The sequence below is a fragment of the Caretta caretta genome, chromosome 8 (assembly GCF_965140235.1).
Source record: "Caretta caretta isolate rCarCar2 chromosome 8, rCarCar1.hap1, whole genome shotgun sequence".
In the NCBI taxonomy this organism is placed as follows: Eukaryota; Metazoa; Chordata; order Testudines; family Cheloniidae; genus Caretta; species Caretta caretta.
Window position 1 is genome coordinate 88136130 of NC_134213.1, and position 19728 is coordinate 88155857.

The 19728-nt window shown below is 42.8% G+C and overlaps 1 protein-coding gene across 14 annotated transcripts in view; it reads right to left on the reverse strand.

Moving 5' to 3' along the window:
- The window catches only part of LRRC7 (leucine rich repeat containing 7), a 402665-nt gene that overhangs the window by 58428 nt on the left and 324509 nt on the right, over window positions 1–19728 (reverse strand). For 13 of the 14 annotated variants that reach the window (XM_075131746.1, XM_075131740.1, XM_075131741.1 and 10 more), the window contains one exon: window positions 2891–3091. The exons of the other annotated variant lie outside the window; for it this stretch is intronic. In XM_075131746.1, the coding sequence (XP_074987847.1) occupies window positions 2891–3091 (201 nt within the window). The remainder of the gene's footprint in view (window positions 1–2890; window positions 3092–19728) is intronic. 14 annotated transcript variants of the gene reach the window in all.

The window sequence follows — 19728 nt, forward strand, 5'->3', positions numbered from 1 at the left end:
GGAGGGAAAGAGATGCAATATTCGAAAACACAATTTCATTAATTAAAAATGTACAATATTGTACACTAAAACCATGTTACTATTGCTCTTATTTTCATAGTTTTATAAGGTTTATACTTTATTAATTGCTTTTAGTAACATGATTGAAAGCAAATATAAGTGAGAGGATTGCCACATATACAGTCCTTCGAGAGTACTATTATACTTCTGTAGTGATAGTTTAATGTTTTTGCCTTACATGTAGTTATGCCTTCTCAAAATTCCTTACATTCCTTGTCAGCCAGTTTAGTCAGTCCCTCAATGTTGGCACAACAAATATATATATTTGTTTCTTACACATACTCTATGTTTATTGTAATATATTCAAGACCTTAAATTATTTTGATACACCAGAGTTACAGTTCCTTTATACTATTTTGTATTTCCTATACAACATAATAAATACACACACAACTTAAAGCTGGCCATTATTTAATAAAATTTTGCCAATGCATCAGTCAGTTTCCATCCCAGTATACAAACTTATCATCCAATGTCCTTTTTGAAAATGTACATGTGTAGCATTCTCAAGCTGTGATATACTGTAATTTTTGACGCACACTGCATGTTAAGTTTCTTATTGTACCTCTGAACTTTCTGTATGTTCTTTCTTCTTCCTGTATGGGATTTTCAAAGTCAAGTTATGAATGTTGTCTGAATCAGACAGGTGGCTCTTTTGGAAAGCTTTATTTTCTATTGCTTGGGCTACACTACAGAGTTAGGTCAATGTAAGCTGCCTTACACTGACCTAATTGTGTCAGTGTCTACACTACAGCCTTGCTCCCACCGATGTAAATGCCTTACTACAGCAACATCATAATTCCACTTCCACAAGATGCACAGGGATTAGCTTGGTGTAGTTAGGGCAGCGCAGTGTCCATATAGACACTGTTACTTACATCCGCTGTGGGCTGTCATGCTTGTCAATTTCATAGCTCCCATCCAGAACCGTGAAATTGAAAAGAAAGGCTGTTAGGCTCCCTGCTATGAACCCCACACGTGGCTCACAGCTTGGGCTGTTACCCTGTGGCAAGTGGGGAGCTCCAGCTAGACCCGGGCTGCCCCCCCAGCTCCTGGCTTCCTGCCTGGCTGCCACCCATGGTGCCCACTTCAGGCTGGGCTGCCACACAGGCTCCTGGCTCCCCGCTGAGAGCCCTGATGCCTCCCCACTCCCAGCTGGGCTGCCACCCAGCTCCCCGGTCCGCACCAGGCTACCGCCCGGGCTCCCTAGTCCCCCACCTGGACTTCCCGCTCCCTGCCAGGCTGCCACCTGGGCTCTCTGTTTCCCACTGGGAGCCCAGCTGCTACCTGGGCTCCCGGCTCCTGGACCAGGTGCCACCTGGGCTCCGGGCTCCCTGCTGTTCAGAGCTAAATGATATAATACAGATTTATCTAGTTGATGAGAACAAAATGGCACAAACACCCTGACTGAAGGAACAGGATTGTAACAACATTTGGTGAAAGTTAAATGATTAGAATGTATTTCAGAGAGTTAAAAGAAATAACATTTGGATTCAAGGATTTAAAGAAAACAGCAAATTATTTGATTTTGAAAACTCTGATTCAAAGAACCCAGCTGAAGCAGTACCTAGATTTTGTGAACATTTGTGGAAGCAGTCCCAAGGGAAAATAAGTGTGCTAAAGTGTGCTTTAATAAGAACAAGCCCAAAAGAAATGGAAATATTGTCACTGTAAATGAAACACATACCAGTGCAATAAGTGGAGCAACGGTTACTAGGACTATTGGATGTGTGAAAACAACCCAATCTGCAGTGGTACGTGCACAATGGGAGAAGACAAATTAATGTAATTACACAGCAACAGCCGGCCACAGGGTGGTACTTCTCAAGGATAATGCATCAATTGTAACAGTTAAATTACAAAGAAGTGAAAAGAAAATTTGATAAAGATTGAATGACTTTATTTTCTAATTTATTTTTTTTTTAAATCTGGGTTTTGTAGAGGCTTCCAAAAGTGTGTGAGGTGCTTTCCATGGATCTCTCCAGGTATGTTATAAAATGATCAGTAAGTACTGCAAGCATCATCACAGCTGTAATTCGTGTTTTTAAATTGTAATTAATTGGTTTAAAAAAGAGGCTAACTTCAGACTTTGTATAAGTGAGCAAATGTCCACTGAGATCAAAGGAATTGACTTACACCAGCTCTGAATTTGGCTCCATATACCTAGTACTAAATTTTGGAAATAACTTTCAACAATGTTCACGCTAGAATTGCAGCCTTTTACAATATGAGGACAATATAAGGACTTACCTTCTCTTGGTAAGTATCTATTTTTTAAGGAGCAGGTTCTGCAACTCACACTCACAATGAATAGTACCTTACTTCATAAGTAGTCCAATTGACATCTATGAGACTTCTGCAGTAAATACTATTGAATGGGCCTGACGTAAAGTTCATTGAGGTCAATGGAAAGACTTTTGTTGACTTCAGTAACCTTAGGATCAGACTCAATGTGAGTAAATGGCAGACTCTTGCCCTAAATCATTATATTTGTCATTACGTATCTGAATCAAGAAGACACTTATGAGTATATGACTGACATGTAAATTATATGCTCTATTCTGCTACTGCTATGTATATCTCACTGCCATTAAAATTTAGGAGAGTTACAGACACACATGAACAGCAGAATAGATCCTTATGAAAATTTAGAAAATGAGTCTTAATTAATTTTAAAGAAAAACTAGGAAAAATTAATCTGATTCTAATAAAAAAGTTAAAACCAGAAACAATTGCCTATGATTTTAAGATCAGATATAAAACTATGTAATGGAGCCAGGTTAAAACCCACATTGAGCTCTGGAAAGTAACAATAATCTTGTAATATTACCTCCACTGAAATCTCCTTTGCTGCCATAGGCCACTTGTGCTCATACTTTTCTTTCATAGTTTGCTCACTGTTGGCAGCTGGTGTTGAGTTCTCAGGCCTCACTCCATGGCTTGTTTTGCCAACCAGATTTTGAACAGATTTTACCATGTTCTTTAAATCTTCTGGGTATGGAGTTGGATAACGTTTTAGATTTATTTCAACCTAAACATTTATCAAAAGAATTAAAGCACAAATACAAAATAAAAATAACATGCACGCTAAATCTATGGTTACAGTACTATGGATAAGTGTATAATGTACAAGCAGTGAATTAAAATATTTGAGAAATGTGCTACACACATTTGTCATTATGAGCTGTGTGAATAACTGATTTTTCCGTTCAGTGGTTGAACGTTTTGTTTCATTTGACATCATTGATTTTACCTTTAAAAAAAATTAAACTGAAGCAAAATTCAAACAGTAGTTTCAATCAAAAAATCAAAATGATTCATTTAAAAAATGTCAAAATTAAACATTTCTTTCTTTGCTAAACAATTTAGCAAATTCAACATTAATTCACAAAGTTTTGTTTGAAAAATTTCACCGAGATCTAATTACGAGTCATTTTCAAAGTCTGTGGGCTGGAATCTAATTTCAGTTATACTAGTGTCTATCTAAAGTATAACTTTCCCCTCTGATGTCAATCACAGATCAGAATTTTTCCCTTTATGTTCAGTTTTTTACCATGTAAGAATACTGAGGTTCATATTCTACTCTCGGATTAAGACCACTATCAGATCAGATCACATCCTGTTCTTAATGACATCTGTGAAGATCCAGAATAATTTTCCTATATTCATTGGAGTTATTTTGGATTTACATCAGAATAACTGAGAGCAAAATCTAACCTACTGGGAAACTATTTGTCCCTTGATATGTACATGTAGCTTGCAGCGATGTCAATGAGATCTATTCTTATGCATAAACAAAAACAGGAGAATAAATCCTTAGTGACTTAGCAGTGAGTTACACTGAATGGTACCTTACTCCTGATAGTCCTGTATAGCCTTGCTGATTTCCTATACTACTCAGTGTGACTCAGGGTGGCATAACTAATTCCTTAAAGATATACATAATAGCATCTTAATTTCTATCAGTAGAAAATTTTCTAAGTAGAAAATATATCTAAAGTCCCCAAATGCAGCAGACATCTGTTGATATGCATGTCCTAGAAATTCAAAAACATGACTGATTTGAAAACTAAAAGCTATGGGAACTAGTATTCAGTTCTTTACTATAATAAAGTATATATTAAAGATAGTATGTTTTGACATGCTTTTAAATACAAAATGTAAATGTATGATTACTATATTACAAGTTAATATGGAACTCCCACAGGAAAAAGAAATTGGAAATGATGTGTAAAATATAGCCTTGCTAAAGCGTTGGTTGATTTACAGTTGAAGGAAATAATATTTATATGTGGCCTAATTATGCATTTGATTTACCACAAAATCTGGGCCATGATTTAAATGGAAGAATACAATATAACCTTATGGGTGACTGGGAATCAAGCCATACAGTCTATCATGATGAAGGAGTATTGAAAAATACACTGTATCTAAATGAGCTACATAAAGAGAGGCAAGTCATACAATACAATGGTCTTCAATAAGACTCAGTTTATCACTGTATTAACATTTAGTAAAAAAAATACTGGCAGCTGTGCTAGACAAAAATCTGTTGGGATGCATGTATTTTCATAATTGATATTAAAATGATATTAAGAATAACAATTACCAATGAATTCTAGATTTCCTTTGTATTAGTGTTCTTTTATATTTCACATTTAATGCTACCTCAGACGTAGCATGTCACTACAGGAAAAAATCTTCCAAAGTGCTAAATTCCTGAATGGAAGAATTTCTTTTTAAATGTCAAATATCAAATACATTTCAGCAGACAATAACTGATTTACCGTCAATTTCAAGTATGAAAGATACAAAGTGAAAGTTATGCACAACTCCAATAAAAATTGGTTACCCAATACCAATGATTTAATTAAATATCCAAACAACAAACCAAATTCTGTGCTGAGTTATAAAACTCAGCTGAAATCACTAGAGTTGCACAGAGTACTAGCACTCTCCCCCCAAAAATCTGGCCCTACATGTTAAGTCACAGACTTGTATTCACAAAAACATTCTGTGCTTCTCTGTAGTCCTCCTTCATACTGGAAATATGACTGAAGTTACATTAGAGCATGGGCAGTCAATTATTTTTTGTATAGGTCCAAATTTCTTGGTCAAGGTATAGTCAAGGTCCAGACCCTCACCCAGATCCCCTCTCTTAACCCGCAATTGCGCCCCCCCCCCCGCCCCACAAGCTTCCCGATCACCTGCCAGCTTCCCACCCTCCCTGCCCGGAGAGTAAGGGGACCTTATTTCCCTAAACTGAAAACGGGACACACGGGACTGGTTTGAACTACATGGCGTTGCTGCTTCCCCACCAATTGAGCCAAATAGCAAAGATGGGGTGGGAGAGGAATGGGTATCGGCTGGGAGTTGGGCAGCAAAGCTGGATGTGAATGTGTGTGAGTACTTTTGAGCTCGGAGCCAGAAGGTGAAGTTATTGGACTATGATCCACTAGCAGTGCGATGCTCCTTTTGGGGGCTGGGATAGCAGAGGGACAAGAAGGAGGTTCTGGGTAGCAGGAAGGACCAATAAGACTCCAGATAGCATCCCTGAAGAGACGGGGGAGGCCGGGATGTGGCAGAAGCAGGTGACTGGAAGTGGACTGGGACGGGAAAGGGGCAGGCTGAAGGAGCAGGGGCTGGAGAGGACTCTGGGGATTGGCCCCAAAGGACAGGAAAGGGGAGAACATGAAGCCAGGGTGGGGAGCTCCAGGGACCACTTGGGTAGGGGAGGCACAAGGCCAGGGAGCGGGCTCCGGGCACCGCTTAGGGGTGGGAGGGGCTATGGGAACCACTTGAAGCACAAGCATGGCTCTGTGCTTAGCTTCAGCCTGCATGCAGAGGCTATATGTGACTGTGGCTAGTGGGGGGCCCAAATGAAAGATTCTGTGGGGTCATATGCCCCCCCCCCCGCAATTTTCCAGGAGGCAGCACCGCCCCTGGAAGTGGCACTCTCTATGTGTCCCTGCAGCCAGGAAGAGAGGAAGCAGCAGGGCAGCTGGCTCAGCTCCTTCTCCCGCCCCCAACCCCATGGTGCCTTCCCACACTGCCTCACACCTGTAGATCACTGAGTCTCAACCAGGGGTACACGGTACATCAACTAATCTAGATATTTGCCTTGTTTTACAACGGGCTACATAAAAAGCACTAGCGAAGTCAGTACAAATAAAAGTTCATATAATGACTTGCTTATACTGCTCTATACACTGAAATGTAAGTACAATATTTATATTCCAATTGATTTCTTTTATAATTATATGGTAAAAATGAGAAAGTAAGCAATTTGTCAGTAATAGTGTGCTCTGACACTTTTGGATTTTTATGTCTGATCTTCTAAGCAAGTAGTTTTTAAGAGAGGTGAAACCTGGGGGTATGCAAGACACATCAGACTCATGAAAGGGGTACAGTGATCTAGAAAGGTTGAGAGCCAGTGCTGTAGATGGTCTGCAAAGCAGGCAGCAGTGCTGAGACTCCAGCAAAGGCAAAGCAGTCCCATGTGAGGGGGACAGAAGGAGGAGCTCAGCCTGCTGCTTCCTCCCTCCCAGTGGTGGATTAAAGATTTTGCAGCCCCTAGGCCCTGAAATAATTGCCACCCCGCCCTGCCCCAGCTCACCTCCACCTCCTCCCCTGAGTGCGCCGCCGGGTCCTGCTTCTACCCGCTCCCTGCCAGTGTTTGTGCACGAAACAGCTTCGCAAAGGAGGGGGGAAAAGGGGGGAACGTGGCACACTCAGGAGAGGAGGCGGGGCCGGGGCAGGGATTTGGGGAAGAGGACCAATAGGGACAGGGAGGGGGTGGGAATGGGGGCAGGGAAGGGGTGGAGTTGGTACGGGGGCGGAGGGCACAAACCAGCACCGGGGGAAGCAGCCTGTGGCCGATGAAGTGAGCTGTAGCTCACGAAAGCTTATGCTCAAATAAATTGGTTAGTCTCTACGGTGCCACAAGTACTCCTTTTCTTTTTGCGAATACAGACTAACACGGCTGTTACTCTGAAACCTGTTATAAATTTGCTGCCCCTGCAAATTTGCCTTGTCGGCCTAGCCGTTAATACACAGCTGCTCCCTCCCAGCACTGCAGGGACACACACAATGCGTCTGCCAGGAGGAGTGCTAACTCCTTGCTTCTGGGAGTATCCTCCGAAGGCATCTGGAGTTGTCCACACATCGCCTCTGCCCCTGCGGTCCACTCAAAAGTGTCTGGTCTAGATTTGGATCATGGTCCGCCTATTGATTACCCCTGCATTAGGGAGACAAGATGGGTGAAGTAATATCTTTTATGGGACCAACTTCTGTTGGTGAGAGAGACAAGCTTTTGAGCTTACACAGAGCTCTTCTTCAGGTCTGGGAAACTAAGGCTATGTCTACACTGCACTTTCGTTGGTAAAACTTTTGTTGCTCAGGGGTGTGAAAAAAACATACCCCTGACTAACAAAAGTTTTACCAACAAAAAGCACCAGTGTGGACAGCACTTTGTTGGTGGGAGAGACTCTCCTGACAATGAAGCTACCAACCCCTCATTGGGGGTGGTTTTATTTTGTCAGCAGGGGAGCTCTCTCCTGCAGACAAAGAGCGGCTACACTGTGTACCTTACAGCAGCAAGGCTTTAGCAGCACAGCTGTGTCACTATAAGCTGCACAGTGTAGACATAGCCTAACTCAAAGTGCCACTGCTAAATATAAGATTTGAACAGATTGTTTAGCATAAGTAAATAACACATATTTCAAGGGACCATTCCAGGTGAAGTAGCTCATTAACACCCCTCCAGTCATATGATGCATCATTGCCAGAGTCTCATGGCTTCCATGCACAGGGAGTGCGATCGTGCTCTCCCTTGTCTGTTTATGTAAAACATACAAGCCAGGTTGTCTGTAAGGATCTGAATGGTCTTGACTTTGATGACTGGCAGGAAGTTGGAGCAGGCATTGCGGATGGCTCACAGTTCTAACAGATTTATGCGGAGAAGGGATTCTGCAGGGGACCAGCAGCTCTGGATAGAATGCGGATGCAGATGTGCCCCTCCAGCACAAGAACGAAGTGTCTGTAGTGATGGTTAGTGTTGGGGTCTTCTGAACGAAGGGCCCCTGTGCAGACATTGTCTGGTTGTGTCCACCAGAGTAGGGAGTCTTATTTTGTCTGGCATAGTGAGGCGTTTGTTTATGCTGTGTCTGTGTAGGACATAATTTATATGGAGCCACGCTTGCAGGTAATGCATGTGTAATCTCGTGTGTCTCATGACAAAGGTCGTGGTAGCCATGTGGCTGAAAAGTTGAAGGCTAGTCCTGGCAGATACCTGTGGACTGTTTCATGCCATGGATCTGAGATTGGTTAGAGTGATAAAGCGTTGCCTTGGTAGAGTCTGTGGCCTCAGGAAAATTGAAATGGGCCCCAGTGAACTCTAGCTGTTGCACAGGTGTTAGAGTAGATATTTTTGCATTTATTTGGAGGCCTAATCTCATAAAGAGGGTCCATCTGTTTGGTGGGTTGTAAGGCTGCTTGCCGTGTTGGTGCTTTCAGCAGGCAGTCATCCAAGTACGGGAATATCATGATTCTGTTTCTGCAGAGGTAGGTTGCAACCACTGCTACTACCTTTGAAAAAACTTGAGGGGCAGTGGAGAGGCTGAAAGGAAGAACCTTGTATTGGAAATGTTCCTGTCCAATAGTAAATCGGAGAAACCTCCGATGGGAGGGATGGATCATTATATGAAAATACACATCCAGGAGGTCGAGGGCCAAAAACCACTCCCCTCTTTCTAGTGCTGGGATTATGGTGCCTAGTGTGACCATCTTGAATTGTTGTGTCTTCACAATCTTGTTGAGTTGCCATAGGTCAAGTATGCGTCTCCACCCACCCGACTTTTCCTTCATGAGAAAATAGTGGGAATAAAATCCCCTCCCTCTGTGTTTTGTTGGAATGGGTTCTACTGCTTTTAGATGTATGAGGTGGATTACATCCTGATGCAGTAGATGCTCGTGAGGGGGTCCTTGAAGAGGGCATAGGCGCCGACTCCGTGGGTGCTCCGGGGCTGGAGACCCATGGGGAAAAATTGGTGGATGCGTAGCACCCACTGGCAGCTCCCCAACCCGCCCCCCTGCCCCAGCTCACCTCCGCCTCCGCTCCACCTCCTCCCCTGAGCGGACCGATGTGTCCTGCTTCTCCCCCCTCCCTCTCAGCGCCTGCGCCGTGAAACAGCTGTTTTGCACAGCAAGCCTGGGAGGGAGGGGGGAGGAGGGGGAACGTGGCACGCTTGGGGAAGAGGCAGGGCCAGGGCGGGGATTTGGGGAGGGATCCAATAGGGGCAGGGAGGGGGCGGAGTCGGGGCTGGGGGGGCGTACGCACCCATCGGCACCAAGAAAAGTTGGTGCCTGTGGAAGAGAGATGGGGAGGGAGGATGGATAGGGGGTTTGAAAAGAAAGTGGATGGAGTAACCAGTTTGTATGATTTCTAGCACCTATCTGTCGAATGTGATGGTTTTCCAAATTGGATAAAACAGAACTTGATGATCTCTGAATGGTCGGGAGAGAATAATGTCTCCAGCAGACAGACAGACATGGGGTTCTCAGGCCCTCAACCAAGGGTTCAGATTAGTTGCCTGGATGAGGATGGCTACAACGCAGATGCTGGAGGAGTAGGCTGTGATCTCCGATGGTCTCTGTTTGCGACCTTGTGATTCATACTGCCGTTGTGGTGGCAGTAGCGTTGAACGGCATAGTGTGGCGGTAGTGTTGAGGGACATAGTAACTCCTCCGTCTTTTCTTGGGTCTAGATGTATAGATCCCCAGAGATCTGAATGTCACCCGTGAATCTTTGAGCGTATGGAGAGTCATCCGTCTTTGTGGTGAAGAGTTTGGGCCCCTCGAAGTCTTTGACCGTGGACTGCACTTCCCTAGGGAACCCAGAGAGATGGAGCCATGAGGCCCTCCTCATCACCACTGCGGTCGTCACTGATCTTGCAGCTGTGTCCGCAGAATCTAGTGCAGCTTGGAGGGCTGTTCTAGAGATGAGTTGTCCCTCTGCCACAAGTGCTGTAAATAGTTATTTTTTATCTTCAGAAATAAATGCAATACATTCATAAAACTTTTTGTAGTTATTATAATCATTCTTCGCCAGCAAGGCCTCATAACTGGCTATTTGGAAGTGTAGTGTAGCCGAAGAATAAGCCTTGCAGTCGAAAAATTTGAGTCTTTTCTAGTCCTTATCATAAGGTGTGATATGGGATGTGACTCTCTGCCATGTTCATGGCCTGCGTCGACACCAGTGAATTGAGCGCCGGATGGGAGAAGAAGAACTCTGTGCCCTGCGCTGGCACATAATATTTTTTTTGTCAGACCTCTTGCAGACTGGAGGAGCAGTTGCAGGGGTCTTTCAAGTGGTCTTGACAGGTTTTATTATTATCGTCTATAGGTAAAGCAATTTTGGAAGAAGAGGAAGTATTCTAAATGTCCATTAGTTTGTGCTGTGTCATCTGGACTTCTTCCAGATAGATGTCCAGAGAGCTAGCCACCCTTTTAAATAGGTCCTGGAATTGTTTGAAATCATCCCCCATATGGGCATGACGGCGTAATCTGGGAAAGATGTGACAGGTGGGTAGGTAGTGCCCCTTCCTGGTCTGAGGGTACTTCCCCACTACTTCAGGCAGAATAAACAAACAAATGTATTAACTACAAAGATAGATTTTAAATGATTATAAGTCAAAGCATAACAAGTCAGATTTGGTCAAATGAAATAAAAGCATTCTAAGCTGATCTTAACACTTTCAATGCCCTTACAAACTTAGATGCTTCTCACCGCAGGCTGGGTGATTGCCCTTGGTGGTGATGTCTGTAGATGGAGGTGGAAGAGAGAGGAAGAGCATGGCAAAGATCTCTCCCTTTTATCATGTTCTTTCTTCCTTCTTGGCTTTGTCCCCCACCCCTCTTCAGAGTCAGATGAGCATTACCTCATCGTAGTCCCTGACTGACGAAGGGAAGGGGGGTGACACTCGAGAGTCCAACAGATCCTTTGTTGCTGCCTAGGCCAGTGTCCTTTGTTCCTGTGGGGCTGGGCTGGGTTTGTCCTATACATGCCCTGATGAGGTGTGAACTGCCCCTCTGCTCTTGTAGAGTTTTGCTGGGCTTGAGGACACATTTTCAGCCTCCATAACTATATGCCTGAAATTACAACCTATAACATTACTATAACAACAATGCTCAGTGTGTCATGAGCCTTCTGAAGACACCTGACATGACAAACTTTGCACTGCATACCACACAATCATATTATAAGGATGAACATGGGGGTGTAAGGTGTTCCCCTGAGCGTCACAGCGGCTCATGGTGGGCATGAGAGTGTAGAGGAGAATCTAATCTTCCTCACCCTCCTCATCATTGCTCGAAAAGGGTGGAGTGGAGTGTGAGGAAGTCGCAAGGAGATTTGGTGCCAAGGATGGGAGAGTCAGGTGTAGATCTGACTAAGAGAACTTTGTGCCATAGGAACTGCTGCGGTGTCTGCATAATCTGCACCAGAGGCTGCATGATCGTCAGTGCTGGGAGCCACAATGTATATGCCAGCACCATAGGCTGTGCTGGTGCGTGCACTGAGCATACATTGGGGATCAAAGAGTGAGCCACAGTCTGCACTGGTGCCGCACTGCTGTATGTTGATTGCAGCTTTGGCTGCATCGATGCTGAGGCATGGGGTTTTGATTTCCCCTTAGTGCCTGCATCCGAGGTGGCTCTTTTAGAGTCCTTACCTCCCGCATTACCAGCGGTGCCTGATGGTCCTGCTGTCTCGGCGCCTTGAGCGGCCGATGCTGATGCCGTTTGCGGAATGGCACTTCTTGGCTATTTCCTGCATTGGGGAGGTAGTTACCCATTTTTTGGACACTTTTTTTAGCAGGTTGATCAGAAGCCTGGGTGGTGGAAGGACCCTTATCAGAAGCCATGGTTGGTGAGGCTTGTCCAGGTGGGGTCCAGGCTTTGGGCTTAGACGCCGGTCTGAGAGACTTCTCCATGAGAAGGAGTTTTAGTTGCAAGTCTCTAGCCTTTGTTGTTTGGTCAGTTAACTTTTGGCATTGAGGACACTTCTGTGTTGTGTGTTTCACCTAGGCAGCGAACACAATGAGCACATCTGTCCAAAAGTGGTATGGAGAGCCTCCGGGTAAGGTAATGATTAAAGCCCAGGGAACAGGGCATTCCTGTCAGGCTTCTGCCCCCAGAGAGGCTGACTATCCTAAAGGATCAACTAAAACCCAGCTTCTAATGAGGAGACTAATAATAATAAAATAATTTTTTTTTAAAAGAGGCGATGGGGGAAAAAGAAAAATGAATCTACTAACTATCCTAACTAAATAACGGTAGTAAATAGGCTAAAAGAAGTAAGTAGTGAGGCGCTGCTAAGTTCTCTGACTCAAAGCCAAAGGTGGTAGAGAAAGAACTGAGGGGGGTTGGTCGCACAGCACCAGTTAACTGCCTGAAGCTGTGCGAGATGGGGACCATGCATGTGAGACCCAACCGGGTACTGCTACTACAAACCTCCGATTCTGAGTGCAGGGGCGCAGAAACACTTAATGTGGAGCACCCACAAGGGACAGCACTCAAAGAAGAATACTGAGTGCAAATTCTACTCCACACTCCATGAATTCTAGTTTGGCATCTTCTAATGGAAAATTCATGGATTGAGGGGAAAAGCACATCATGCAGAGCATCTCCTCCCTTGTTCCAACTATCTCCACTCTAATATGACCTTTCTCAAATCTGCAAAGCCACAACCAAATGTTGTTCACATGCAGAAGCTTTCCCAGGAAGGAGAAGCAGATCATGTCACCCAGGTGTTGATCCCTATTTCCATGCATTCTGAACACATGCCCAGTTTTGTTTATACTTGCTCCTTCTGCACTGCACAGTAAAGTGCATCATTTGAACCAAAGTACAGAACACTTGTCCTGCACAGTATGTCTTCTTTTAAAAAGTACAGTTTATTCAAGTGAAACATCACTATTGAAACACATTCATATTGCACTGAAATAGATATTCATGCTGTGTTTGTAATGTATATAAGTATAAATATGATATGATGAAATATGTTTTAATGACTGGAAACAATTTTTTATTTCAGAAGATGGAGAAAGCACTAGAGGAGAGGTTGTTCTTGATTTGATTTTGACTAATAGGGAGGAACTGGTTGAGAATTTGAAACTGGAAGGCAGCTTGGGTGAAAGTAATCATGAAATGATGGTGTTCATGATTCTAATGAGTAGTAGGGGAGAAAATAAAGAAACAGAATGAAGAATGGATTTCAAGAAGGCAGACTTTAGCATAATCAGGGAGTTGGTAGGTAAGATCCCATGGGAAGCAAGTCTAAGGGAAAAACAGTTCAAAAGAGTTGGCAGTTTTTCAAAGAAACATTATTGCCTCACTGCATAGGAAAGATAGGAAGTATAGAAGAGACCACCTGGGGTTAATCAGGAGATCTTTGATGTTCTGAAACTCAAAAAAGAATCCTACAAAAAGTGGAAACTAGGTCAAATTACGAAGGAAGAATATTAAAAAAAAGCCAACACAAGCATGTAGGGACAAAATTAGAAAGGCCAAGGCATAAAATGAGATTAAATGAGCTAGAGACATAAAAAATAACAAGATGACATTCTATAAATACATTAGAAGCAAGAGGATGAGCAAGGCCCATTACTCAATGAGTGGGGGAAAGACAATAACAGAACATGTGGAAATGACAGTACTAAATGATTTTTTTGTTTCAGTTTTCACCAAAAGGTTAGTAGCGATCAGATGTCTAAAAAAGGGAATGCTAATGAAAATGAGGCAGGCTCTCAGGCTAAAATAGGGAAAGAACAAGTTAAAAATTAGATGTCTTCAAGTCGGCAGGGCCTGACTAAATACATCCTAGAATACTCAAGGAGCTGACTGAGGTGATACCTGACCCATTAGCAATTATTTTCAAAAATTAATGGAAGACAGGAGACATTACAGAGGACTGAAATAGGGAAAATGTACTGCCAATCTATAAGAAGGGGGAAAAGGGCAACCCAGGAAGTTACAGACCAATCAGCTGAACTTCAGTACCTGGAGCAAATAATCAAGCAATCAATTTTCAAAGACCTAGAAGATAATAAGTAACAGTCAACATAGATTTGTCAAGAACAAAACATGTCAAACCAACCTAACAGCTTTCTTTGACAGAATAACAAGCCTTGTGGATACAGGGGAAGTGGTAGATGTGGTATACCTTGACTTTTGGAAGGCTTTTGATACCATCTTGTATGATGTTTCTCATAAACAAACTAGGGAAATATAGCCTAGATTGAGCTACTATAAAAGGGTGCATAACTGGCTGGAAAATCATTCCCAGAGAGTAGTTATCAGTGGTTCACAGTCAAGCTGGAAAGGCATATCGAGTGGGGTACCACAGGGATTGGTCCTGGATCCAGCTCTGTTCAATATCTTCGTAAATGATTAAGACAATGGCATAGAGAGTACACTTATAAAGTTTGTGGATGATACCAAGCTGAGAGGTGTTGCAAGTGTTTTGGAGGACAGGATTAAAATTCAAAATGATCTGGACAAACTGAAGAAATGGTCTGAAGTAAATAGGATGAAACTCAATATGGACAAATGCCAAGTACTCCTCTTAGTAGAGATCAATCAATTGCACACATACAAAATGGGAAATGACTGCTTAGGAAGGAGTACTGCAGAAAGAGATCTGAGAGTCAGAGTGGTTCGCAAGCTAAATATGAGTCAACAGTATAACACTGCTGCAAAAAAAGCAAACAGCATTCTGGGACGTATCAGTAGGAGTATTGTAAGTAAGACATGAGAAGTAATCCTTCCGCTCTACTCTGCCCTGATAAGTGCTCAATTGGAGTAGTGTGTCCATTTCTAGGCATCACATTCAGGAAAGATGTGGACAAAGTCCAGAAGGAGTGTACAGGGAGATCTTGGTGGATCAGCAAATTGCCTGGACCACTATCAGTAGCTGGAATATTGATTATCATGCTTATCACTAAAAACAGCCAAGTCAGTAGGCCTTAGCATAACTAAACCAGGAGGTGAGTAGATTTGAGTGACCACAAGAAGAGAGCCATTCCTTGCATCCTTCCTGATAAGATCTCTGTTGAAATTGCTGAGGAATGTATTTTTAGAAAACAGGAAGCTTATCTATATTTGCCCTCTGGGATGTGTTTGTCAGGATGCTCAATGTACAGACTTTGCAAGAACACATCTAATGAGAGATCTGAGGAAAACTCTTGTTTAACCTTTGAAATTGCTTCCTTAAGTTTTTTGATTGATATTGTATTGTCATACTAACACAATAAATAAGGGTGGAGAAGTTTGGAATAGTTGGATCACTTTGTGGACACATCTTAGGACCCCACTGGCAGACAAAAGATTGGCCATCGGATGGCTACAGCTGTACCACTCAAAAACCATTCCAGCTTCGGTAATTATTGAGGGTTGGGGCGTTTTACTAATCTGTTGCGTATGTGCGTCAGTGCTTAAGACTAAATAAAGTGTAGCTTTAAGTAAGAGCACTGTTGTATTGTACTGCTTGTGTCAACCATCTATTAGTCAGATGGCTGTGTCCCCATTGATTTATTTCCTGACATTCTCTTGTCAAGAGTAAAGTTATCAAGAACTTTGGATGTGGAAAACCCCGGGTAACAGGAGAGCAACAAAAATAATAAAATGTCTAAAAACCTGACCTAGGAGGGAAGATTGAAAAAATTGGGTTTGTTTAGTCTGGAGAAGAGAAGACTGAGGGGGAACATGATAATACAGTGGTTCCCAAACTCGTTCCACTGCTTGTGCAGGGAAAGCCCCTGGCGGGCTGCGCCAGTTTGTTTACCTGCCGCATCCGCAGGTTCGGCCGATTGTGGCTCCCAGTGGCCGTGTTTCGCTGCTCCAGGCCAATGGGAGCTGCTGGAAGCGGCGCGGGCCGAGGGATCGGCTGAACCTGCAGACGCGGCAGGTAAACAAACCGGCACAGGCCACCAGGGGCTTTCCCTGCACAAGCGGCGGAACAAGTTTGGGAACCATTGTGATAATAGTTTTCAAGTACGTAAAAGGTTGTTAGAAGGAGGAGGGTGAAAAATTGTTCTCGTTAACCTCTGAGGATAGGACAAGAAGGAATGGGCTTAATTGCAGCAAGGGAGATTTAGGTTGAAGATTTGGAAAACTTCTGAACTGTCAGGGTACCTAAGCACTGTAACAAATTGCCTAGGGAGGCTGTGGAATCTCCATCATTAGAAGTTTTTAAGAACAGGTTAGACAAATACCTCTGAGGAATGGTCTAGTCATTACTTATTCCTGCCTCAAGTGCAGGGGACTGAACTGACCTACTGAGGTCCCTTCCAGTCCTACACTTCTATGATTCTATGAATGCTATAACCAGAAAAGGACAATGCTTTCCATAACTGAGTACTGGCAAATAGCATATGATGCAATTTAGATTTCCCCACCTCTTAGAGCTGGAAGTCAAGATTTTGACTGCTAGCATCTCTATTAACATTTGAAAATTTCTAGTGCCCTATGATTAACATAGTAGTTTTTGTATATATAAAAGTATGCAACTATTTCAAAATGTTTTGTTATAATTTAACTAAGTGCATAAGAAACATGAACACCATTCAAGTAACAGTAGTAATAATACTCTGAACATTTTCTGTACAATCATGTTATCATAGTTATTCATACACAATGTTAAAATATAGTTCTGAAAATACTTTAGGAAACATTACAAACATAAATAAAGACAAAGAAGGTTCTTTGTATTGTAATGGAAACTCTTTTAGTTTATTGGCAATTTTCTATATTATTATGTGTCTTTTAACAATTGTAACTAAATTATATTTATGTCACACTGTATTTTTAGAACTAGAAGTAATATTCTACGATACAGAGCTAATAGGACTACAAATTCTTCACATTATGAAGCAGTAATACTATGTTAATACAAGAATGGTATTCTGTTCCAGCTCATTTCTAAATTGTTAGTAAAGGTCAATAGTGCAATTTTTGGTTTTTTGAACTGATAATATACTAATGGATAAAACTGGCATTTTAATCCACTATTCACTGGGTTTGTACTTATGTACTGAACCAGAAAACTGTGATCAATCTCCTGTAAGATTTCAGTGTAACCTATTAATTATGAGTGCATGACTTTTAAGTCAATGTATTTTCTATTTAACACCAAATAAACAGTGGACTAGAGTGTATTTAATCTGATCACAACCAAGTGGAAGAGAACTCATAATAAAACAAAAGAAAAAAAAGTCAAAAGAAAATTGAAGCTCCAAACATAAAATACAAATAGAAGCCATAATTTTATTAAGTTTTTGATTTATTGTTTAGAATTTAAAAAGCTGTGATTTTATTGTTACTTGTAAGACATTATCTCAGATATCATTTTCTGGTTTGGGTCTCTTACAGTAATGGTCAAAGACTTACAACGGTGAAGTATTTATTCTGTAATAATTCACTAGACATTTTTGTGCCCACCTGAGGACAGATGGAACTGATGATGCTCTCACACCCATGACAATAAAAAATGACTCCAATGACAATCCTGGAATTACACTCATTTAAAACTCTCACTCAGGCCCAGAAAATGGTCCAAGCTCTCTATACAGAGTGCACAAACTGGGAGGATGCTCTTTTCACTCTCCATTCCTTGAACACTTATGGCTACAACATGGCCCTCTTCGAGGTATCATTTGATAAAGGAATTTAGGGATCACATAAAATGTAAGTATTAATTAAAAGGCTATAAGGTAGCGAAGGGGGAACTGTGGGGCGGGAGTGGGGGAGGATTCTGCCTCATGAGTCACTTACTCAGGGCTATGGCTAAGTGCTCCAAAACAGCATCTAATCCTGTGTGCTAAGTGCTCTGTCTTCTGCATGTTATGTGAATTATGAATTCCTTTTTACTCCTCCTAAGTATCCCAAAGTAGTATGTAGCAGTGGAAGTGATGTCATCATTAATTAGTTCTACTAATATTTGTCCCTACATCCAATAGCATTCCTTATTATATCTTTCTACACTGAGGGAGCTAACTTCATCTCTTGTATTTAGTATAAAATGGAAAAAGATCCCTAGAAAGTGTATTTCATTCATTTGATATGAATGTGTAAGATTAGCCTGTTGTAAAAGGACCATCTCTAATTGGCTATCAGCTTGCATCTCTCTCACATTATTATTCTTTACCTGGGCTTTCACAAGAAGGCCATGTCAAGATGCACTTAGACACTGGCAGCCAGTATCATTTCAGTCCTGCCAGACCAGGTTGCAAACATTCATGTGCAATTTTCTGTCTCCATGCATTCATAAAATGTATCTCAGGTATTTATGGAGGCACCTATCACCTTTGTATCTAAACAGCAAGGCAAAATATGGGTCTTAGAGTATCACGGGGAAAAATGGTTATTAACCTTCCATAACTGTTGTTCTTCGAGATGTGTTGCTCATTCCCATTCCATGCTAGGTGAGCGTGGGCCGCATGCACTGTTGCCAGAGATTTTTCCCTTATTGGCTTAGTCCTTTCAATATGAAAGGCGAGGGCCCGCCTAAAGTCCAACACATGAAGCCAACATTCCTCAGCAGACTCATGAGGTTTTGGGAAAAAGACAGGTAGAAAAATGACCTGGTTATTGTGGAATTGTGACATCACCTTTGGTAGAAAGGCTGGATAGGGACGCAGTTATACCTTGTCCTTGAAGGACACCATGTAAGGAGGTGCCAACGTAAGGGCTTTGATCTCAGAAATCCTTTTGGCCAAGGTGATAGCCACCAGGAAGGTGACCTTCCAGGAGAGAAGCAGTAGGGAGCACAATGCTAACAACTCAAAGGGGGCCCCGGTGAGCCTTGACAGGACAAGGTTTAAGTCCTAAGGGGGGGCTCGCAAACTTGAGGATAGAGTCTTTCCAGCCCCTTGAGAAACTGAACCATCAACTCGTGAGAAAATACCGTTCACTGGAGGGTGGAAGGCTGAAATGGCTGTCAAATGAACCTTAATAGATGCAAGAGCCAGACCTTGCTGCTTTAGGTGAGCCAGATAGGCTGCAGGGAAGATCAGAAGGGAGAGAGATTCCATTCCAAGGCCCAACAACAGAAACATTTCCACTAGGCTAAGTAGGTAGCCTTGGTGGAAGCTTTCTATCGCTTAGCAAGACCTGTCGAACTTGATCTGAGCAGGCCAGTTCCTTGGAGTTCAGCCACGCAGCATCCATGCCACCAGGAACAGGGAGGCAAGGTTTGGGTGAAGCAACCTGACGCGGTCTTCTGAGATCAGGTCTGGGCAGAGTGGGAGCGTGAGTGGGGCTGCCACCGAGAGGCCCAGAAATATGCCAAGCCAATGGTGGTGTGCTATCAGGATAACCCTCACCTTGCCCGATTTGATTTTTAGGAGAACCTTGTGAACCCAGGTGATTGGAGGAAAGGTGTACAGTAGATGGTCTGCTCACTAGAGCAGGAAGGCATTGGAGCAGGAGCTGTGCAGCAAACAGAACTAATGGCATTTCCTGTTCTGCTTGGTGGTGAAGAGGTCAACCTGGGAAGGCCTCCATCTCTGGAAGATGACACTGCCGACCTCCGGGTGAAGAGACTACCTGCAGTGAGAGGAAAAGACTCCACTGAGGTGATCTGCTGGTATGTTTCAGGCTCTGGGAGATGCA